Raw genomic sequence first — 23,750 nt, 5'->3', positions numbered from 1 at the left:
ATCAAGCAAACTAATTAACCTTGCTAGCTTTCTGCCGGCTGATTCCGTAACAGAATTCCCTCTCCTGTGGCAGTTCGAGGGATAAATCACGCTTCCCTTGCAAAAGAGAAGAATGTTATCGGGGCCTGCCAGAAAGAAAGAAAGAGAGGGAAGGAGCGGGCCAAAATGGAGGGAGGGAATGGGGTGTGCGTTTGAAAGTGGGGGGGGGGGGGAAGTAGGTTAATCAACCCTTTTCTTCTGCCCAATTTTTATCGCAGGAAAGAGGGCTGGCCTATTAATTAGAAAGCCTTTTTTCTTGTAAAACACAGCATTCTCTGCAGATAAAGCGGGGAAGTATTGGATTCTCTTGCTGTTACTTGCGTGTTCCTGTTGTTGGAAGACCTCTTCTGCTGGGTTGCTGGGTGGAGGGGATGGGGAGTCCTGCTCAGCTTTGAAATTTCAGTGGGGGGGGTTTCTCCTCCTGGTTGTGGCCCACCAGCAGCCAATGGAGCTGGCAGCCGATTCGGAGAGTGGGGAGGGTTGGGGAGGAACCTGGGCCAGTCCTGGAGTCTGGGGAAGGCTCTGAGGAGGGATCTGTGTCGGAGGCAGAGAGGGGGCCAGGGCCGTCCGACAGTTATCAGCTGCCTTCGGAGTCAGACATCAGTGAGGCAGAAGAACAGCTGGAGCCTGTTCCCAGTGTGTTGCCAGACGAAGGGACCAGCTAAAGAACAGGGGTCGACTTGGGAGTAAGGCCACAGGTGGACGGTGAATGGCCCCTCCCAGAGGGAATAAAAGAGGAGCAAAAGGGGAGTGGAGTTTGCAGGAGACAAATTAGTTCGCTTCATTGGTTCGTGACTCTCCGAGGCTCCTTGCCAGGTTCTGCAGATCTCGGCTTGGCAGCTCTCCAAGCCAGAGAAGGTCTGTGTCTGTAAATCCTCCCTTGAAAGACTTTGCTGCAAGTGAGGGAGCAGAATTCACAGCAAATGAATAAAAGGGGTTTTTGTCGGGAGTTTGCTTCCGGCTCTAAAGAAGCCTAGCTCAGAACAGGAATCTCTTTCCACAATGCTACTGATGTGGCCTGATTTAATCTCCGTGTTTCCCTTGAATCATGGGGAACCTATTCCTGGGAGTCGGCTCATGGAAGAGGCTCCTCTTGCAAGCAGCCATCCGTGGCTTCTCCACAAATAACCAAGTCCATCTTGCGCCCCTCTTCCCAGTCCTCCTTTTCTGGAAGAAGGTGCCACCTCTTGGCAATTTATTTTGGTCCTGAAACTGGAACGGCACAATATGGATCCCAGATGGGCCTGCAGCTGCCAATCCCTGGCTGTTAAAAATCCAGCTGTTGCTACGCTCTGTGCAGACATCTGCCTGGATGAGGGAAGCCTCTGATTCCATCTGGTTCTTCGGCCATCCAGAGTTCAAGGGATCCTGAAGGAAGGAAGAGAAACAGCCTCCAGTTTAGTTGGGTTACTTCTCCAAACATTTAACAGCTGTAAATACAATTTAAACACACCGGTATATGAGTTTCTTTTCCTGGCAGGAATTACATACAGTTGGTCACATAATTCACAAAGTTGACATCAGGTCTCTCTGCAATCAGAAATGGTTACTTGTGCATCTCGCGGAAGGCAAATGCAGTGATCAATTCAGGGCTATTGATTTTTTAGAGTTGGCTAGAAGAACCCTGTCTAGGAGTAAGTTAAAGGTTCCCCTTGCGCATAGGTGCTAGTCGTTCCCGACTCTAGGGGGCGGTTCTCATCTCTGTGTCAAAGCCGAAGAGCCAGCGCTGTCCGAAGACGTCTCCGTGGTCATGTGGCCGGCATGACTCAACGCCCGAAGGCGCACGGAACGCTGTTCCCTTCCCACCAAAGGTGGCTCCTATTTTTCTACTTGCATTTTTTACCTGCTTTCGAACAGCTAGGTTGGCAGAAGCTGGGACGAGTCACGGGAGCTCCCTCCGTTACGCAGCGCTAGGGATCCGAACTGCCGACTTTTGTGATAGACAATTCTCAGCATCTTAGCCACTGAGCCACCGCGTCTAGAAGTAATCCCCCTCAAAATGGGCTTGTGGCCCCGCTATCTGAACACTACTCAGTTGGTAAGTTGATTGGAGAAAGTCCCCTCTTGATTAGCATCTATGGGTTTGAAAGCTACGAGTTTGCAAAATTTTCGTTTTGAGTCTAAATATCTGTTATCTTGCTTAATTCTGTCTTCTTTGACTATAGAGCACAGCACTGTGTGTGAGCTTTATAGGGGAATGCTTTTGACTCGCCTAGCATCTGTGCAAACGTTTGGGTGTATCTAGGAGCATGGGTGTGGATACATGCGCACACAAATGGACGCATTCCCATTCCAACGAAATATAAATTCCCCTTGACCAATCCAATTTCCCAGGAAATCAATGCGTCTTAACATGAGCTAATATTTATGAAATTGAATTTTGCCAGGCAACTAATGCAGTCCTATTCTACTTTATGCATTTTTATTAAACTAATGCATTTTAAATTTAACTGTCATATTAATGGCAACGGGCTCCTGATAGTTACAGTGTAAAATAATATATATTTGGAGGAATCGATACCAGGCCAAGCAGGAGGGGGTTTGTGCTTTGTGAGACAGATATGACAAATTCATGGAGCTACTTAATTTGCTGCTTATGTACATTAGCTGGTACGTTTGTTTACTGATAACGATTTTGTTTTTCCATTTTAAAGAAAACATATATTAAAATGCAAAAAGACGAAAGCTGAATTTGCAGGTAAGGAAAGCCAGAGATGGTGTGACTGATTGAGGTAGCTATTAGAGATTAAGGATCGACCTCCACCTGCATCCCATCTACACGCTGATCCTTTTTAATCCACCCCGTCACCTATTTTAATAGAATAACAGAGTGGAAGGGACCTTGGAGGTCTTCTAGTCCAACCCCCTGCCTAGGTGGTGAAACCCTATATCACTCCAGACAAATGGCTATCCAACATCTTCTTAAAGACTTCCAGTATTGGAGCATTCACAACTTCTGGAGGCAACTTCTGTTCCACTGATTCATTGTTCTCACTGTCAGGAAATTTCTCCTCAGTCCTAAGTTGCTTCTCTCCTTGATTAGTTTTCACCCATTGCTTCTTGTCCTACCCTCAGGTGCTTTGGAGAATAGCTTGACTCCCTCTTCTTTGTGGCAACCCCTGAGATATTGGAAGACTGCTATCATGTCTCCCCTAGTCCTTATTTTCATTAAACTAGACATACCCAGTTCCTGCAACCGTTCTTCATATGTTTTAGCCTCCAGTCCCCTAATCCTCTTTGCTGCTCTTCTCTGCACTCTTTCTAGAGTCTCCACATCTTTTCTACATCATGGCGACCAAAACTGGATGCAGGATTCCAAGTGTGGCCTTATAAAGGCCTTATAAAGTGGTATTAGCACTTCATGTGATCTTGATTCTATCCCTCTGTTGATGCAGCCTAGAACTGTGTTGGCTTTTTTGGCAGCTGCTGCACACGGCTGGCTCCTATTTAAATGGTTGTCCACTAGGATTCCAAGATCCCTCTCACAGTTGCTACTGTTGAGCAAGGTACCACCTATCCTGTACCTGTGCATTTCGTTTTTCTTGCCTAAATGTAGAACCTGACTCTTTTCATCATTGAATTTCATTTTGTTAGATAGTGCCCAATGTTCAAGTTTGTCAAGATCCTTCTGTATCTTGAGCCTGAAGTCTTCTGGAGTGTTGGCTATTCCTGCCAGCTTGGTGTCATCTTGATGAGTTCCCCATTTATCCCCTCATCCAGATCATTGATGAAGATGTTGAATGTTTTAGCGTTTTAACTTTCAGTCAAACTTTTAACTTTTAATTGTTTCACGCTGCTGTGTATCGCCCTGTAAGCCTCCCAGAGTTGCTGGATAGAGAGAGAGAGAGACGAGCAGCATATAAATTTAACAGAATAAATAACCAAAAGGCTTCTGGGCCGGGGGTGTGGGGGGGGGGAGAGACAGGTGGCATGGGGCGCAGGCAACTCTGGGGGGGTGGGAGGATGAGCCATTGCCTCTGGCTGACTCTGAACAGTTGGTTATGCGAGGCATGTCTCACATCGGAGGGAGAACGCCAAAGGGACTTGGTGGTGGTGGAGGAGTTGTGGTGGCATAAATATTCATATTATAGACGTACCTCAGGTATTTTTTTGGGGGGGCAGAAGGAACAGATACGCAGACCCGATGGCCCTCTCTTTGCTTCTTAGCAATCTTCCACAAGCCTGACTTGTTCCCTTGAAAATAGGAAGCCCCAGGAAACGGGCATCTTCGCAGGATTGCAAACTTCCTGCCAATCAAACCCCAAGTACAGAAGAGAGAGCTCCCTGCTGTCTTAATTACCCCGCAGGGCTCCGGGCTGCCACCTTCTGCTCTGCTTGGTGGTAGCCTTGGGGTTGGCTAGGCCTCTGTGGGTGCATGTGGGGGGGGGGTGCACTGGAGGGGTGAGCTCGCTTTTAACAGCTAGGCCTCCTGATTCGATTCCATTTTCATGCAAAAAAAGAGTTAGCGCCTCCTACAAGAGAGAGAGAGACACAAAAAGCTTTTCTGACCTGCAAATAAATTATCTTTCTCTCTCACACACACACACACACCACCTCCAATGCATTCTTGGGAATGAGGGATGAGTGAGGGGTGCGAGATCCGTGGGCATAAGGAGGAGTGGCAGTATGGGAACCCTTGTTGCAATCCCGCGAAGCAGCCTTTCTCAATCCGTAGCCCTTTGAAGAGGCTGGCTGGGGAATTCTGGGAGTTGAAGTCCACCCAAGGCGAAGCCTCACGCACTGCATGAGGGTCCTGTTTGCACAGGATCCCACGTGGCTATTTACACTCCATGGGGTGACATTGAACCCACCAATATCCTCATAATTGTGGGGTCCTGGGTGCTCTCTGAGGTTGGGTGTTTACTTGCAGATGTTTCATTGCCCAACTAGGTAACATCATCAGTACTAGGAGGTGAGGAGGGGGAGGAGGGGGAGGAAGAAGAAGAAGGAGAGGAGGAGGAAGAAGAAGAAGAGGAGGAGGAGGAAGAAGAAGAAGGAGAGGAGGAGGAGGAGGAGGAGAAGAGGAGGGGGAGGAAGAAGAAGAAGAAGAGGAGGAGGAGAAGAAGAAGAGGAGGGGGGAGGAAGAAGAAGAAGAGGAGGAGGAGGAGGAGAAGAAGAATAGGAGGAGGAAGAGGAGGAAGAAGGAGGAGAGGAGGAGAAGAAGAAGAAGAGGCGGAGGGGGAAGGAAGAAGAAGAAGGAGGAGAGGAGGAGGAGAAGAAGAAGAAGTGGAGGAGGAGGAAGAAGAAGGAGGAGAGGAGGAGAAGAAGAAGAAGAGGGGGAGGAAGAAGAAGAAGAAGGAGAGGAGGAAGAGGAGGAGGAGAAGAAGGAGGAGAGGAGGAGGAGGAGGAGGGAGGAGGAATGCTTGGTGTTTTAGCTGTTTTAGCTTAGCAGTTTTTGTGTGGGCATTTCATTACTAGACTGGGTAATACCATGAATACAAGTGCTGATTATACTTAGGTAGCCCTGATGATGTTCCATAGTAGGGTCATGAAACGCCTGCAAGAAAACAGCCAAGCTCAGAGAGCACCGGAGACACTCAGCGCACCCCTCGCATTGGCCCTTCCTTCGCCGGGCACACTCCTGCCCCTCCCCTGTCCCACCCCAAGGCAAGCCCCACGGGCCCCCTTCTCCTTCGTCCCTCAGCTCCTTCGCCTCCCTTCTGCCGGCCAGCTTGCTGGTTTCCCCTGGCGTTCTTCCTCGGCTGCCGCCAGAGAGCGCTTTCTGCCTCCCTCCCTGCCCACCCCAGGCAATCTGTTAAAATATCAGGGAATGTGGGGCGAGGGGGGGGAGCGGGGAGGAGGCGAAGCTCCTGGCGGAGGTGAGCTGGGCCTAAAGTAAATCACCTGCCCTAATAGGTTTAGACGTTAACAAGCCAGGGCATCAATTATTCATGAGCATGCGAAAAAGCAAAACAGACTTAAATCATTTAATAATCCTCGGAGGGAGGAATTTTAAAGCTCCTTGAGATAATGTGTCTCTCCGAGCCCCCCGGGGAGAATCGTTTGGTCGGAGTCCAGTGTGGCCCTCCTTCAGGAGAGGAAGAGGAGGAAGAAGAAGAGGGAGGAGGAGGAGAAAGAAAAAGAGGAGGAGAAGGGGAAGGAAGAAGAGGAGGAAGAGGAAGAAGAGGAGAAAGAAAAAGAAAAAGATGAAGAGGTGGAAGAAGAGGAGGAAGAGGAAGAGGAGGAAGAGGAAGAAGAGGAGGAAGAAGAAGAAGAAGAGGAGGAGGAGGAGAAGGAAGAGGAAGAGGAAGAAAAAGAGGAGGAGGAGAAGGGGAAGGAAGAAGAGGAGGAAGAGGAGAAAGAAAAAGATGAAGAGGTGGAAGAAGAGGAGGAAGAGGAGGAGGAGGAGGAGAAGGGGAAGGAAGAAGAGGAAGAGGAAGAAGAGGAGGAAGAGGAGAAAGAAAAAGAAAAAGATGAAGAGGTGGAAGAAGAGGAGGAAGAGGAGGAAGGAGGAAGAAGAAGAAGAAGAAGAGGAGGAGGAGGAAGAGGAAGAAAAAGAGGAGGAGGAGAAGGGGAAGGAAGAAGAGGAGGAAGAGGAAGAAGAGGAGGAAGAGGAGAAAGAAAAAGAAGAAGATGAAGAGGTGGAGGAAGAGGAGGAAGAGGAAGAGGAGGAAGAGGAAGGAGGAGGAGGCCATCATCCTAGACATCCAGGAGGATGGAGCTTAGGAGAGCCCCAGGCCCACCGGTTTAGGCTGGGCCAATTGAGGCGGCCTCCTTCCTTAGGGAGCCATTTGGGGAGCCCCCCCCCCCAATCGATTTAAGTAGGTTGAGTCTGGGAAGCCCATGGCAGCTTCTGCCCCTTTCCCAAAGCTTTGGGGGGCTCAGTTGAGCCTTTCTCAACCTTTTAAGAGAAGGGGACCTCAACTCCCAGCCCTGCTTCTGGCTTTCAGTTTGGGGCAGGGGGAAAAGCCCCCCCATCCAGAGAAGGTCCCCCAGCACACCTGGAGGGGAGGGGGCTCCATCTATGCAACTGGATGCTTCTTTACAAAACTCTGCACACCTCGGGCGCTTCAAAATCCAGAGGGGGGGGCTTGCGTTTAGCCTATCCCCCCTCACCCACCCCCAAATCCGAGCCAGCCTGACCTTCGGAAGTTGTGGGAGCTTCATGGCTGGAAGCTTTCAAGAAAAGACCGGACTGCCACCTGTCCAAAATGGCGTAGGCTCTCCTGCTTGGGTGGAGGGTTAGACTAGATCAGTGTTTCTCAACCTTGGCAACTTGAAGATGCCCGGACTTCAACTCCCAGAATTCCCCAGCAGTGGTTAGGTCACAGTGTTTCTCAACCTTGTCAACTTGAAGATGTCCGGACTTCAACTCCCAGAATTCCCCAGCAGTGGTTAGGACAGTGTTTCTCAACCTTGTCAACTTGAAGATGTCCGGACTTCAACTCCCAGAATTCCCCAGCAGTGGTTAGGACAGTGTTTCTCAACCTTGTCAACTTGAAGATGTCCGGACTTCAACTCCCAGAATTCCCCAGCAGTGGTTAGGACAGTGTTTCTCAACCTTGTCAACTTGAAGATGTCCGGACTTTAACTCCCAGAGTTCCCCAGCCAGCATTCGCTGGCTGGGGAATTCTGGGAGTTGAAGTCCGGACATCTTCAAGTTGACAAGGTTGAGAAACACTGGACTAGATGACCTCCAAGGTACCTTCCAACTCTTTAACTCGAGCTTAATTTCTGGGAGGAACGCTGGGAGGAAAGGGAGGCGATTCCTTTACAGACCAGGGGGCGGAAAGCCCGCTTAGAGGTGGGGTCCTGAAGGGGGGGGAGGGCAGGCAGGTAGGTTATCAAGCGCCCGCCCCCTCCTCCTCCTCCTCCTCCTGTCCCCCGCTCGTCCAACTTCCCTGCCTAGCAATTCCTGGTCCCCGGAGGGGGGGCTCGCAAGGTGAGCCGCCCCCTTCCCTGCCTGGCTCCCCGGGGAGACTCCGGGGGTGGCCCTCGGGGGAGGCGCTCCCCTCCCTCCCTCCCTCCTCCCCACCTCGCCTTCGCCGCGGCCGGGCGGGCGGGGAGGAGGAGCGAGGCGGGCCGGGCGGGGGCGCGATTGTTGCAGGGCAGCCGGCGCTTCGGCGAGCGTCCTGGAGGAGGCAGCAGGAGCCCGAGCCAGGCAGCGGGCGGGCGGGCAGGGCTGGAGGCGGGCGGCGCTCCCCGCCGGCTCCCGCGCCCCGCCGCCGCCGCCGGCGCACTCACGGCAGGCGCAGCAGGGCGGCCGGGGTCCGGGGCTGCCTCTCCCGCGCCTCCCGCAAGATGGCCGCCGAGGCCGGATCCCTGGTCCAGTCCCGGCTCCAGGTGAGTGCCCGGCCGGGCCCGGCTCGGCTCGGCTCGGCTGCAGCGGCGGCGCGTCCCTGGGCTGGGAGCGGGAGGCGGTGGCGGGGCCCTGGAGGGGGGGCTGGAGGGGGCCGGCGGGGAAGGGGAGGCTCGCTGCTCCCCCTCCCCAGGGAGGTACCGAGGATGGATGCCCGCCGCCGCCGCCGCCGCTCTTTGTTCGGCTTCGCCCATTGATCGCGGCGGGCGAGGGAGGCGCCGAAGGGGAAGGAGAGTCGCGCGCCCGGCTGGAGGGATGGGTGGATGGAAGCGCCGCCGGGCAGCCCCGGGCTCCTCCAGCCGCCGCTGCCCACTCTCCTGCCGGCGTCCTCCAGCCCGCGTCCCGCCGGCTCCCAACTTCTCCGGGCAGCGCAGGTGACGGGGGCGCGGAGTGGCAGCGCCCCGGGTGGCTGGCTGGCTGCCTTCACAGATTGGAAGGGACCTTGGAGGTCCTCTAGTCCAGCCCTCTGCCCACGCAGGAGACCCTACATGAGGGGAGGGAAGCGGCCGAGAAGGGTCCCCCCCACTCCTCCTCCTCCTCCTGGGCAGCCGCCTCTTCCTCGCTTCCCTCCCGGAGGCGCCAGCCCTTCTCCGGAGCGTTCCGGGCGCCCCGCTGGGGAAGGGGGGGCATCCAGGAAGCGGCTGCAACTTTCGCGTCTCTCAGGTCTGCGGCTTCTCCGGCTGGGGGGACGGGGGTGTGCGTGGAGAAGTGGGGAGTTCCAGAAGGGTCTGAAGTCGCTTTCAAGAAGTGACTGCGGGGGAGGCACCGCGTCTAGGGGCGGCTTACGGGCTCGGGGAACGATCGGCGCTCCTGTATTTTCGCGGGGTTGGCTACTGGGTGAGAGGGAGAAGCGAAGCACCCCGAGACCATCCATCCTCCCCCCACACGACTCTTCTTCCTCCTGCTTTTAGGAGAGCGTCAGCCTCGCCTCTTCAAACAGCCCCCCCAACCAGCCTAGGGGTAAAGCCGGGGTCCCTCTGCTCCTTCTGCCCCCCTCCAACTCCATGCAGTTCTGAACAGCCAGCAAGCTCCCTTTTCGGTGGGTTTAAACCACTGGTTCCCAGCCCCACAGGGGGGCAATTTAATTTTTAATGGGGGCAGTTTGAATCTCTTTTAAACCTTGAATGGCCTTTTAGGCTTCCTCCATCGCTCTTTTTGAGCAAAGTAAGAATTATACTTACTTTATAGTTGCGGGGAAGGGGGAGAGACCAGGATTTTAGAGATGCTTAGGTGGCCAAAGAAAGATTGGGAACCCCTGGTTTAAACTTCCCTCAAAGTAGCTCTTTCCTCTGCTTCAGTCTATTTCCCCCCCCTCACCTGTCCGTTCAGGTGACACACCTCCTGGAGACAAGAGGCTCTAAGATTTCTGAAGACTTTGAAACTGGCAGGACCTCGGCTGGCTTTTGGTGATGGCTGGGCTGGCAGAAGCCATCCCTCCTCCCCCCAAGGCTTAAACGGTGTGGCTTCGAAGTTGGGTGCAGATACCCAGCTTTCACAGAGGTTGCTGGAGGGGGGGGGCAAGGGGAAGCTTCCAGGTGTTTGGTTTGGTTTACCTGGCCATTCGTCAGTCTTCGGCTGGGTCTCAGGGTTTGTGTGTGTGTGTGCACACGGGATGTGTTTGTTGATGAAAACACTCAGCCCCCTTGGTTTTGTCCCAGGCATTCCCTACCAATCCAGGCAGGCTTCTTTAAAACTAAACCTAGATTATTTCGGGGGGGAAACATGCAACATTTCTGCATTCTTCCCCTCCCCAGATACACGATCAAGTGAGGGAGATACAGAAACCTGAATTTAGCAAAACTCCTTAATGAGAAGACTGGCACAGTTGTGCAACCAGCTACGCTGATGTGTGTGTCTCGTTTTCCACATGCGGACCAAGCTGCTAACTGCCAATTCGCCTGTCCTTTTCTATTTCGTGCTGTTCCTTAAAACTCTCTCTGGCCGTGTCCTTTCGCTAGGAAGGTCTAAAATAGAAGCACTATTCTTTAACAAAGTTGTTTCGTTTTTAAAAAAAAGAAAGCCTACGCAGGGTTTTAGACAATCTTGATAAATTGCAGGTCTGTGTAATAACAAGCTGATAATCTGATCCCTTTGATCAACCCTGCACACGTTGTGGGAAATGAGGAGAGATAAAATTCCTGTCTGGGATGACACGGGGCATATTTCATTTAAGAAAACAATCTAAAGAGGGCAAACGTTACTAATGCCGCCTTTCCACTTCTGTTTCCTGATAGTCACATAACTAGATTTATGCGTTTCCTCCCCCCCCCTTTCCTCTTAGCTTTTTTAACGATTTAAAAGGCGGGCCACGTGTGTATCCAGCATTTTGAATGTTTGCGGGTAGCTTATTTTGCTTTCGCCGGCAAATTAGGGGCATGAGATTGTTTCAAAAAATAAAATAAAAACCCTGACTATATTGCGACGCAGAGTTCCGTAGAAAGTGAATGATTTTGGGGGGGAAACAGTTTTCAATACAAGGAGAAATGCATCCATTTATAAAAGGACGCTATTGAAATGACATATTTGTGGCATCTGGTTGCAAAAAGCTGGTTTTCTGCTGGGGGCGTCCACCACGGCTCAGGGCAATGTGAGCAACAGAGAGTTGGGGCACCCTATTTTGTCTCAACCAACTTTTAGGGGGCAGAGAGCTGAATTTAGGATGCCCCACAGCGAGCGGTTCTTTCCCAGGTGCCCTGCAGGGATGTCCAGCCACCGTTTCCATCATAGTCACCCACCACTGACCATTAGAATCCCATTCCCTTCTGATAATCTCTTGAAACAATTGGTGTGTGGGGTGGGGAGGGGAGAGAGGCAGGCTGAGTGCAGGACCACCATTCAATATGCTCAGTTTCTGGCATATTTACTCCCCCTTTTTCTTATTCCTCTTTCCTTCTCTCTCCTACCTCAAGGAAGGAATAGATCGCCTCCTGAGAATTAAAAATTATTACTTCTCCTGCAGGTAATACTTCTGGCCTTGGGCCTTTCCCTCTGCTTGACCTATGACCCTTTTCGGTGGGAGATTCCTGGCCAAAGGACCTATCATGGCAGGGAGTTGCTTCCCACACATTTTTTTCTGGAGTTTTCAGAGTTTCGTTCTCTGCACAGGACGTTCTGCAGAGAATTCAGATTCTCCCTTAGCCTTAATTATGAGATACGCGCCTTTTCCATTCCCCCCACCCCACACTACTGTCTCTCTTCCCAAACTTTTACATTGTTTGGATTTTGGAATATGTCTTTGGAGAGCCTTTGATCTCGTCTTTTTTTGTAAGATTAAGATTTAATTTATTTTTATGCCGCCCTTCTCCGGGAGGGACTCAGGGCGGCGAACAACTCAAAAGGGGAAAAGGGGATACAAACACAATACACGCAATTAAAATACACAAGAGTCATACAGCCATACAAGTCGAGAGGGGAGGGGAACTCATCAACCCCAGGCCTGCCGGCACAGCCAGGTTTTGACGGCTTTCCGGAAGGCCTGGAGAGAGGTGAGGGTCCGGATCTCCGCGGGGAGTTCGTTCCAAAGGGCTGGAGCTGCTACAGAGAAGGCCCTCACCCGGGTGGTAGCCAGGTGGCATTGGCTGGTAGCTTGGGAGTGTGTGTGTGTGTGTGTGTGTGTGTGTGGTTGATTAAAATATGATCCCTGCGTGATATTCCAGAGTGCATGAATTTTACATAGATATCCTCCAGACGAGGCATCTATTACATGTCGTGACAGGTTGACTTATTGTAATGTGCTAGCGTTTAACCAAGTGTCAACATTCTTGATTCTCTCAATCGTGGTAGTGATTAAATGATCGTATTCCATTAGCTTGGAGAAACGGATGGGGAACATAACTTAAGATGAAGAGCGAGAGAGTGAGATCTGGTGTTCCTTATTGCCGGAGTTAATCTGTTACGGATTTTTTATTATTATTTTTTGAAGAAACCCCCATTGAGAGAGAACGAAAGATTTGGATTTATATCCTGTTCTACAGGTCTTTTGGGCAATTTGCTACTTTGGTGTTCCACTTGGGAATAAATTTAGTTTTACCTTCTAAACTTATCTTAGAGCAGGGCTAACCCCCCCCCCCCCAAAAAAAGGCTTCCGTGAATCTCACCGCTTTTTCCAACCAAAGGCACTTGCAGGAAAGCATCAGAAATACCTTTCTCTCTTTCTTGACGAATGTATCTTGTCTTTTTCTGTACACTAAGAGCTTATGCACCAAAGACAAATTCCTTGTGTGTCCAATTACACTTCACCAATAAAGAATTCTCTTCTCTTCTATCCTATCCTATCCTATTTTCTTCTATTTTCTCTTCTCTTTTCTATCCTATTCTCTTCTCTTTTTCCTATCCTATCCTATTCTATTCCTGTTCTAATTCTCTTCTCTTCTAATTCTATTTTATCCTATTCTCTTCTATTTTCTCTTCTCTTCTACTCTATCCTATTCTCTTCTCTTCTTTCCTATCCTATTCTATTCCTGTTCCAATTCTCTTCTCTTCTCTTCTAATTCTATTTTATCCTATTCTCTTCTATTTTCTCTTCTCTTCTACTCTATCCTATTCTCTTCTCTTCTTTCCTATCCTATCCTATTCCTGTTCCAATTCTCTTCTCTTCTCTTCTAATTCTATTTTATCCTATTCTCTTCTATTTTCTCTTCTACTCTATCCTATTCTCTTCTCTTCTTTCCTATCCTATTCTATTCCTGTTCTAATTCTCTTCTCTTCTCTTCTAATTCTATTTTATCCTATTCTCTTCTATTTTCTCTTCTCTTCTACTCTATCCTATTCTCTTCTCTTTCTTTCCTATCCTATCCTATTCCTGTTCCAATTCTCTTCTCTTCTCTTCTAATTCTATTTTATCCTATTTTCTTCTATTTTCTCTTCTCTTCTACTCTATCCTATTCTCTTCTTTCCTATCCTATTCTATTCCTGTTCCAATTCTCTTCTCTTCTCTTCTAATTCTATTTTATCCTATTCTCTTCTATTTTCTCTTCTCTTCTACTCTATCCTATTCTCTTCTCTTCTTTCCTATCCTATCCTATTCCTGTTCCAATTCTCTTCTCTTCTCTTCTAATTCTATTTTATCCTATTCTCTTCTATTTTCTCTTCTCTTCTACTCTATCCTATTCTCTTCTCTTCTTTCCTATCCTATTCTATTCCTGTTCTAATTCTCTTCTCTTCTCTTCTAATTCTATTTTATCCTATCCTATTCTATCCTATACTCTTCTATTTTCTCTTCTACTCTATCCTATTCTTTTCTCTTCTTTCCTATCCTATCCTATTCCTGTTCTAATTCTCTTCTCTTCTCTTCTAATTCTATTTTATCCTATTCTATCCTATACTCTTCTATTTTCTCTTCTCTTCTACTCTATCCTCTTCTCTTCTTTCCTATCCTATCCTATTCCCGTTCTAATTCTCTTCTCTTTTATTCTATTCTTTGCGCTCAAATATGGGAAATGCGAGAAAGGAGGTGCACTCTCATGGAGATCTTTAAGAACAGCCTGTTCCTCAGTTGTGGCAATGCCTGGTTGTTCTTGTTGGGGTAGATTGTGGTAGGGCTTGGTTGATCTTGGCTGACCCTGAAGCTAAGCAAGGTCAGGCATGCTTGGTTCTTAGAAGAGCTGTTGGCTAGACGGGGAAATTGTGTGTGTGGGGGGGGGGGGAGAGAGAAACATCCCAGAAAAAGACACGGAAACTGTTCGAAGCGCTCCATAAGTCCCAAGTGGGGAGCAGAACTTGAGGGAGATGCTACCTGGGGGTGGGGGGGAGCTTCTCCTGTACGGATGCCCTTCATCCAGGATGGCCCACAACTTCCCCCTGAATCTGCTGACGTGGCCGGCAACATCCCTGGATTGATGGAGCAATATTGTGATCGGCAGCTTCTTTAGGCACTGCGGGAGGACGGCAGGACGCATTCCAGAACAATACGTTGTGGGGGAAGGATCGCCCTCTTTCCTTCTCCCCCCCAAACGTCTTCCTCCCACCCATTGGGGGCTGCAACCAACTGACATTTGAGCCCCCGAGGAAGGTTTCCCCAACGCCTCCCCCCTTCCCCCCCTCTTCCTCCCCTTCTTCCTCTTTGCGGTCTGCGTAATTGAGATTCTGTCAGGCAAGATTGCTAGCAAAGATGCCGAGTTTTTCCCCTCTTTAGCGCAGGGTGTTCTTTCTTTGGAAAGGGACGACCCCAATCGCAGCCTGGAGAGGGATGATTCTCCTAATTAATAAAAGCTATTAATTAATTGTGTACACACCACAGAGGTGGGGTTTGGGGTAGGGTGGCCGGGGGGGGGGAGGAAAGGGAGCGGATCCGTCTAGCGCAGTGTTTCTCGACCTTAGCGACTTTAAGTCCTATGGACTTCAACTCCCAGAATTCCCCAGCCAGCTCTGCTGGCTGGGGGGTTCTGGGAGTTGAAGTCCACAGGACTTAAAGTCGCCAAGGTTGAGAAACACTGGTCTAGCGGAAGAGATCAAAAGAGGTTGGGAGAAGTTGGGCCCATCATCCTCACCTTATAGCCTTGGCCTCTCCAGAAAAGCAGAAATTCTCTTCTCCTTAGTCAGACTGAGAGATTCTCCGATTTTAATCAGAATGCCGCTGGAAGGGACCTTGGAGGTCTTCTAGCCCAACCCCCTGCTCACGCAGGAAACCCTATACAATTTCCCTAAACAAGTGGCTGCCCACTCTCTTCTTAAACGATGAGGCACCCATAACTTCTGGAAGGAAACTGTTCCACGGGTTAATTGTTCTCACTGCTAGGAAGTTTCTCCTTAATTCCAGCTTGCTTCTCTCCTTGATTAAGTTTCCAGAGAAGCAACCATGAGCCAAGGTGGCGCAGTGGTTAAATGCAGCACTGCAGGCTACTGCTAGATCAGCAGGTCAGCGGTTCAAATCTCACCGGCTCAGGGTTGACTCAGCCTTCCATCCTTCCGAGGTGGGTAAAATGAGGACCCAGATTGTTGGGGGCAATATGCTGACTCTCTGTAAACCGCTTAGAGAGGCCTGAAAGGCCTATGAAGCGGTATATAAGTCTACTGCTATTGTAAACTAAGGAGAAACTTCCTAATTTCTGAGAGCTTTTTCTTCCTGCCTTGTGTTAGATTCTAGACCAAACGGTTATACTCGAAGTGAACTGGCGGCCATCATGTTTTGCGAATAATATAATTGGGTATCTATTCCTTTTCCTTTTAAAACTAGTAATGGAGAATGGCAGCGAGGGAGGTTCGGCCTTGCCTTCCAGCCTCACTTGTGGGTTTTTCTGGAAGCATCTGCCGGGACAGTCTCTTCTTAGGAAATCAAGTCCTTTAATTTGGTGGCCCAGGAATCTTCTCGGTTCTGATGCTGAGCCGTCATTTGAAGCGGGGGAGGAAAGGAGTTATTTCTTAATTTGAAATTGTGAGTCTGTCAAGTTACGGACTTTAGAACTGGGCTGGCTGGGGAATTCTGGGAGTTGACGTCTAGAGTCCCAGATGGAGATTTGGCTTCACCTCTTGGTCAACTTTGGGTTGAGAACGATCTGGCTCAAGTTGGTCTCTTGAAAACGATCTGGCTCAAGTTGGCATTTCTACTCAGCAGAGACAACCAGTTCAGCAGTTAGCAGTTAAGACTTATATACCGCTTCATAGGGCTTTCAGCCCTCTCTAAGCGGTTTACAGAGTCAGCATATCGCCCCCACAGTCTGGGCCCTCATTTCACCCACCTCGGAAGGATGGAAGGCTGAGTCAACCTTGAGCCGGTGAGATTTGAACCGCCGAACTGCAGCTTAGCAGTCAGCTGAAGTGGCTGCAGTACTGCACTCTAACCACTGCGCCACCTCGGCTCCAGTTGATGCGCTTCCTTGCTTTCCAGTTGGATCAATGGTGATTCTCACATCTCCAGGCTCAAAACTGGAATCAGGAGGCCAAAAACGGGAACACACAGCATTGAAACCAGTTTTCACGGGAGCACATGTGCAACCTCGCTGTGGGATGCTCCATGGTGCTGTGGTAAACATTAATTTCCTGGGCAAATCTGATTTCAATGCGAGGAGTGGACTCAGCCAGATACCATGTTTTTCCCAAAAATAAGACCTTGTATTATATTTTCTTGCCACCAAAAAAGGCACCAGGTCTTATTTTTGGGGAATGTCATCTACTGACTAACCACACTTGCGCATGTCAACCCAGCTGCAGAAGAAATAGGCCGGTGAGGCAGGTGTTGGGGGTGTGTGAGGCTTACCTACAACTGTCCACAGGTAAGTAGTAGGGCAGCTCCACCCCCATCCCCACCCTAGCTTAATTTCTACCTGTGCACTCGAATGGGCGAGATCTTAGGGCTTATATTGTGTGCACATGTAAAAATCAAGCTAAAACTTACTTTCAGGATAGGTCATATTTTTGGGGGAACAGGGTAACATTTTCCAATCTCATTAAGTTGTGTTAACTGAACCAAAATCCTTGATCTAGGAGTACTTCAATCCTGGTCTCTTCCCATATGTTGGCCTTCTGGGTCCCTTCTTACTTGCTTCGCAGAAAATATCTCCCTCCTTACGCTCTATTTCTGCACAAAGGCCAAATTATAAACAGGAGGATGGTGAGATCCTTGTTGAGATGTTGATGGCCTCCTTAGGAAGATGTTTATTTTATTTATTTTTTTAGCCATGATGGTGGTGGTGATGGTGATTTTAATCCCACTCTCTCTTCCAAGGGAAAAGACAATAGTTTCTTGGGCATTATATAAAAAAAGGATGTTGGTTAACGACTAGCAAAGAAATCTCTGTTTTGTACAAATTCAGTTGCGAATTTGAGTTCACAATTTAAGTTTACGAGTTGGCATCAGTACCATTGTTTCGTTTCAGTTGCCTGGAGTCCTGCTTGTGTTTTTATTGTGTTTTTATTACTTTATTTGTTTGTATATTGTTTATTTTGATTTGCACCCCCTCCCTGGTGATTGTAAGCCGCCCTGAGTCCCCTCAGGGAAAGGGCGGCCTATAAACCCTAATAAAATGCTAATAAATAAATGCTCCCTTAGAACACTATAGAAAGCAGGAAATGTGCCTTAGCGAGAAGGATTTTACACTCATTGGTATATTTTAACAGAATAGCAGAGTTGGAAGGGACCTTGGAGGTCTTCTAGTCCAACCCCTTGTTTAGGCAGGATACCCTATAACGTTTCAGACCAATGGTTTTGCAACATCTTCTTAAAAGCTTCCAGCGTTGGAGAATTCACAACTTCTGGAGGCAAGTCGTTCCACTGATTAATTGTTTTAACTGCCAGGAAATTTCTCCTTCGTTCTAGCTTGGATAAAAAGGCAAATTTAAAGCAAATCCGATCCACAAAAGACCAGTCCTTGAGGCTGTGTAATTCTGGGGGTTTCCTGTCCTTACACCCACTCCTACCTGGCCACCCATGGTGGTCTCCAAAGGGGTGTTTTGGGGGGACAGACCCTGCTTACAAATGGGCCTTCATGCAAATCCAGAAAGTCCCCTATTTTATTCCTGACTCACCCAGCTGAATCTCTTGTCTTCTACCCGGACAACTGTGGGAGTATTGTACTGAAATAATTAGACTCGAATACCAAAATAACATGCTTTTTCAAAAACGGTAATTTGCATGGTGTCAGGGAATTTATATAAATTTCAGCTCTTCTATTATTATTTCTTCTCTCTCTCCCCCCCCCCCACCTTTCGTTTTTGCTGTTCTTACTAAATATATTGTTAGCTACCAGGAATCCCTTGGGTGGGTGGAGGCTGTGAGCTGAAAATAAGTATTAACTGATTAAACTGCATGACTGATCTCTGTTTTTCATCTATAATCATAACATTGGCAGAGAAAGAGGTGGTGGGTGGGGAGCTCCAGAGCCTCCTCTTAGGGGGAAAGGCTTGCTAATCATAGTAAATTATTTTTAAAACAGACCCGATGATTGAGGTCTTAGGGATATGTAAATAAACACAACGGCATTTGGAGGGCTGGCGTTGTGCGGGAGAAGGATGAAACTTTTTAGTCAAAACAATGCTTTCCCATAACATTTAGCTTTTAATCTCCTAGCAAGTTTTCCTGGCGGATTACTTTCATCCTTATTTTGCTTTTTAAACTGTTTCCCCCCCTTCTTGTTGGTTGCAAAACGTGGTATTTGTTTTGCCCACGGAGTTTGAGCGTTGACTCAAAGGAGTCAGAGGATAGAGAATGCTTGTCTTTTTCTGCCGAGATTTCCGGCTGTACGCCAATCAAGTTTTCGTCCCTTTTCACCAACACTCGCATCCTACTTCCCCCATCCCCCTTTTCTGGATATGACAAGGCTTTCTGTGGTCTGTATACTTGCAGATTATGAGCGGGGGGATTTTCTTACGTGCTGGACATTTCATCCTGCTTGTTTTTGTTGGCATTGCAACAATCAAGTTGCTAGCCCTCAAGGCTGATAAAGGGCAGGCTGTGAAAAAACTCTCATAAAGATCATCCTGCAACCTTGAGTTTGCTTAAATCATATTGGTCAAATTTAAGAGAGATAAGAGAGATAGATAGAGAGATAAATACAGAGATAGATAGATAGATGATAGATAGATAGATGCAGAGAGATAAATAGAAGTAGAGATAGATAGATAGATAGATAGATAGATAGATAGATAGATAGATGATAGATAGATAGATAGAGATAGATAAGATAGGTTAGATAGATATAGAGAGAGATAGAGATAGAGATAGAGAGATATAGAGATAGCTAGCTAGCTAGCTAGCTAGAGATAGATAGATAGATAGATAGATAGATAGATAGATATAAATTAGATAGATAGATAGATAGATAGAGATAGATTAGATAGATAGAGAGAGATAAATAGATATAGAGATAGCTAGCTAGCTAGCTAGATTAGATAGAGAGAGAGAGAGATAAATAGATAGAGAGATAGCTAGCTAGATAGCTAGCTAGCTAGCTAGCTAGAGATACAGAGATAGAGAGATAGAGAGATATAAATTAGATAGATAGATAGATAGATAGATAGATAGAGATAGATTAGAGAGAGATAGAGATAAATAGATATAGAGATAGATAGATAGATAGATAGATTAGATAGATAGATAGATAGAGAGATAAATAGATAGAGAGATAGCTAGCTAGCTAGCTAGCTAGCTAGAGATAGATAGATACATAGATAGATAGATAGATAGATAGATAAGATAGGTTAGATAGATATAGAGAGAGATAGAGAGATAGAGATAGAGAGATATAGAGATAGCTAGCTAGCTAGCTAGCTAGAGATAGATAGATAGATGGATAGATAGATATAAATTAGATAGATAGATAGATAGAGATAGATTAGATAGAGAGAGAGAGATAAATAGATAGAGAGATAGCTAGCTAGCTAGATAGATTAGATAGAGAGAGAGAGATAAATAGATAGAGAGATAGCTAGCTAGCTAGCTAGCTAGCTAGCTAGAGATACAGAGATAGAGAGATACAGAGATAGAGAGATATAAATTAGATAGATAGAGATAGATTAGAGAGAGATAGAGATAAATAGATATAGAGATAGATAGATAGATAGATAGATTAGATAGAGAGAGAGAGAGAGAGATAAATAGATAGAGAGATAGCTAGCTAGCTAGCTAGCTAGAGATAGATAGATAGATAGATAGATACATAGATAGATAGATAGATAGATAGATAGATAGATAGATAGATAGATAGACACACACACACACACACACACACACATATAGCTATGGTATGAAGGATTTCCCCTCCACAGTTCAGCTGGAAGATGTGTTATACCGCATTCCGTGTTTGCATGATGCGCCAAAGAGCCCGGCTAAATAATCATTTCTTTGTTTCTTAGTTGACAAAGCAGTGCCGTTTTTAATGCTGCTTCGCTGGATAATTATTGGGTTTTGTTGTCTGTGTGTTTTTACTCGTTTGGTGTAACATTTAATGATTTCCCCAAAGCACCGAGAGGACTCTGGCGTATCGATTTCGCTGCAGTTTAACTGACTCACAGCAAACGCAGGGGCGGCTGCTTTAATATTAATTGCTAGGCACGGCGGGGTCTTGCCAGCACTTCTGTGACACCGATTCCTTTAAAAAGGGGGGGGGAAGAAAGTGAATAACCAAGCGGCGGGCTGGGTAAATACGATGCCCTCCGTAATGCAGTCTTTCTCAAGCTCAGCCGCTTGAAAGACGGGTGGACTTCAACTCCCAGAATTCCCCAGCAAGCATGGCGGTAGGCGGGATTGTCACTTGGGAAAAGGTGACCCACTGGCCTTTGACTTTTCTCTTCTTCCTGAACCTTCCTTGGGTGCCACGGGGCTTCCCGTAGTGACTTGAAGCTTCCTACTTCCAGCCCCCAAGTTAGGCGGGCTATGCCCCAGGGTTCCAACACAAAACCGCGGTAGACTAAAGCGCGCTCCACGAAAGCGCGTACGTGACGTCATCACAGCGCGACGAAAACAGCACGCTGTGAGCGGTAAACTTAAAATTAACGCGTAAATCTAAACCTAACCCCCCCAAACCTAACCCTAAACCTAACCCTAAGCCTAAGCCTAACCCTTAACCTAACCCTAAACCTAACGCTAACCCTTAACCTAACCCTAAACCTAACCCTAACGCTTAACGTAACCCTAACCCTAACCCTTAACCTAACCCTAACCCTAACCCTAACCCTTACCTTTATGTGAATCGGCTTGCTTTAAAAGCGCTTTTTAAAGCGCCCTTTTTTCTCCGCGGTCGTATTTGTTGCGCTGCTGATGACGTCACGTACGCGCTTTAATCGGGCGCGCTTTAGTGGACCGCGGTTTTGTCGTGCCACGATGCCCCAGGGCCACAGTGCCTGAACCAGGGGTGGTTTCCTACCATTTCGGACCTGTTCAGCCGAAGCGGTAGTAGTTTGGCGGCCTGGGTCACTGGAAGCGGCTTGACACGCCCCCGAACCGGTACTCCGGGTGGCACCATAGGCGCCGCCATCTTGTTTTCAGCTTCTGCGCATGTGCAGAACCATTTTTATTCCCCTGTGCACGCATGCGCAGCCTGCTCTACCAGCCGTAGTGCCTGCATGAGCCCATTGCTGCAGATGAGGCCAACTGTGGCTTTGGTTATCCGGAGAGGAAACGAGAACAGGCGGAGATCCTTTGAGCGCAAAACCGGAGTTGAAAGTCGACTTGTGCATGGACCCTTCTGCTTCACAGCCCTTGGCTCACCCACCCTCGGCTGACCTCGCCTGAGCCTGGCCCTGATCTCTTATTCTACCCAGGCTGTTGCTGCGAAGGATGAGGCCCTTCGCAGCATCGATAAAAGCAGAATTTTCGTGGTTCAGGTTTGAAACGAGGGCTCCTTGCCGCAGCACTGATGGCGTTCCCTAGTTTGGCAGTGAAACGTCTGCAAGGAAGCAACCAGGCTCAGAGCGCAGCGAGGACCCCTCGCGTCATAGCAGTAGCTGAACTAGAGGTAGGCCTTGACTTACGACGCTTCATTTAGTGACCACACAAAGTTACAACGGCACCGATCAAAGTGAACTCATAGGACCAGTTTCCACCCGTACGGCCGTTGCAGCTTCCTCCACGGTCAAAATTCAGGCACTTGGCAACTGACTTGTGTTTATGACGGTCGCAGTGTCCCGGGGTCACGTGACCCCCCCCCTTTTTTCCCGACCCTCTGACCGGCATAGTCAACAGGGGAGCCAGATTCACTTAACGACCGTGTTGCCGATTTAACCACTGCAGTGATTCACTGAATGAGAAAAGTCGCGAAATGGGGCAAAACCCATTTAACAAATCCCTCACTTTAGCGACCCTAAATTTTGGGCCTAAGTCGTAAGAGCCGAGGTGGCGCAGTGGTTAGAGTGCAGTACTGCAGGTCACTTCAGCTGACTGCTATCTGCAGTTCGGCGGTTCTAATCTCACCGGCTCAGGGTTGACTCAGCCTTCCATCCTTCCGAGGTGGGTAAAATGAGGACCCGGATTGTTGTTGGGGGCGATATGCTGGCTCTGTAAACAGCTTAGAGAGGGCTGAAAGCCCTATGAAGCAGTATATAAGTCTAACTGCTATTGCTATTGCTATTGCTATTGCTATTGCTATCTATCTATCTATCTATCTATCTATCTATCTATCTATCTATCTATCTATCTATCTATCTATCTATCATCTATCTATCTATCTATCTATCTATCTATCAATCATCTATCTATATCTATCTATCTATCTATCATCTATCTATCTATCTATCTATCTATCTATCTATCTATCTATCTATCTATCTATCTATCTATCTATCATCTATCTATCGGATTGTTGGGGGTGATATGCTGACTCTGTAAACCGCTTAGAGAGGGCTGAAAGCCCTATGAAGCGGTATATAAGTCTAACTGCTATTGCTAAGCCAAGGGCTACCTGTATTATCCTGATCCTCAGACCCCCCCAATTCGGTTGTCAGAATTAGTAGATGCGGATTGGGTCCCTCCTTCCACAAGGGGGGGCTTCTAACCCTATACACCTCTTTGCAGAGACCATGCTCTTCCTCCTTCTCCTCCTCTTCCTCCCCTACAATAATTAGATCTCTTCTATTGTAATTCTTTCCGCAGTAAATAACGAATTAGCAAAACCTGCGCTGTGTCAATTTCACAAAGGCAGGCTGGGGATTCGGGGGGGGGGGGCATCTTGCAATTTTCCTTGGCAGCACACAGCGTCTCCCTCGCCACCGTACTTTTTATTCCTATAAAAAGCAGTTAATTAACATTATTCTTTAATTATTGCTTCTATCAACAAGGGGGCTGTTTCCCCCCTCCCTCCCCTTCTTCCCAGCTGCCCCACGCCTCAGCTTCCTTTCCTGTTTGCCTGTTGAAAGGCAGCGGATGACTTCCATCCGTTGTCACTTAATGGGGTCTGCCGGGGGACGGCGGCGGTATGCCAGAATGCTGTTAGCAGCCTGGAAGCATGTAATTTGCCCCCTCCGGCAAAAGTACTTTGGAAGTCTCTGGGTAGTTTCGAACTCTCTCTCTTCTTAATTAAATATGCAGCTTTTCACAGTAAGCAGGTTAATTCTTTTGTGTGGTGTTGTAATGCTGTTAGGAATTTTGCATAGTTCTTATTAAACATTATTCAGGCATCGTGGATTCTGTAATTAAAAAGAAAGAAAGAACAAAGTTGTTGGTTTTTTATTTAAAAAAAACCCTCCCCATCTTCTCTTCCCTCCCCCCAATTAATTTATCAAATGAATTTTGCAAAGTTTTTTTTAGGGGGGGGGTGGAGGGGTTGTAGGAGAAGGAGAGGGAGGGGGGGGAATGGCACCAGAGAAAATCCCGAATGCTGCAGCAAGTGTTTTAAAAGGGGAAATATTTAATTGCTCAGCCGGGAGTGGTTGCTTATGAAAGATTTGGCTGTTTGATTAGCAAAGCCTTTGGGGAGAGGCTTTTAATGGGATGTGATTTCTCCCCCCACCTCTAAATTGTGGGTCTGTGTGTGTGTGTGTGATT

General features: G+C 48.0%; 1 protein-coding gene across 1 annotated transcript in view; it reads left to right on the top strand.

Moving 5' to 3' along the window:
* The first annotated feature begins 8,218 nt into the window (after positions 1-8,218).
* CUX2 (cut like homeobox 2) overlaps positions 8,219-23,750 on the top strand; it is a 106,100-nt gene continuing 90,568 nt past the window's right edge. The window contains 1 exon segment of the mRNA XM_087705469.1: positions 8,219-8,322. Coding sequence (XP_087561595.1) covers positions 8,281-8,322 — 42 coding nt within the window. The 5' untranslated portion in view covers positions 8,219-8,280.

The sequence above is a fragment of the Thamnophis sirtalis genome, unplaced genomic scaffold, assembly GCF_051295495.1.
Source record: "Thamnophis sirtalis isolate CommonGarterSnake01/CBP01778 unplaced genomic scaffold, rThaSir2_p1.2 scaffold_2, whole genome shotgun sequence".
Taxonomy (NCBI): Eukaryota; Metazoa; Chordata; class Lepidosauria; order Squamata; family Natricidae; genus Thamnophis; species Thamnophis sirtalis.
The sequence above is the reverse complement of the archived record's forward strand: the minus strand, read 5'-3'. Positions and strand labels throughout refer to the sequence as shown.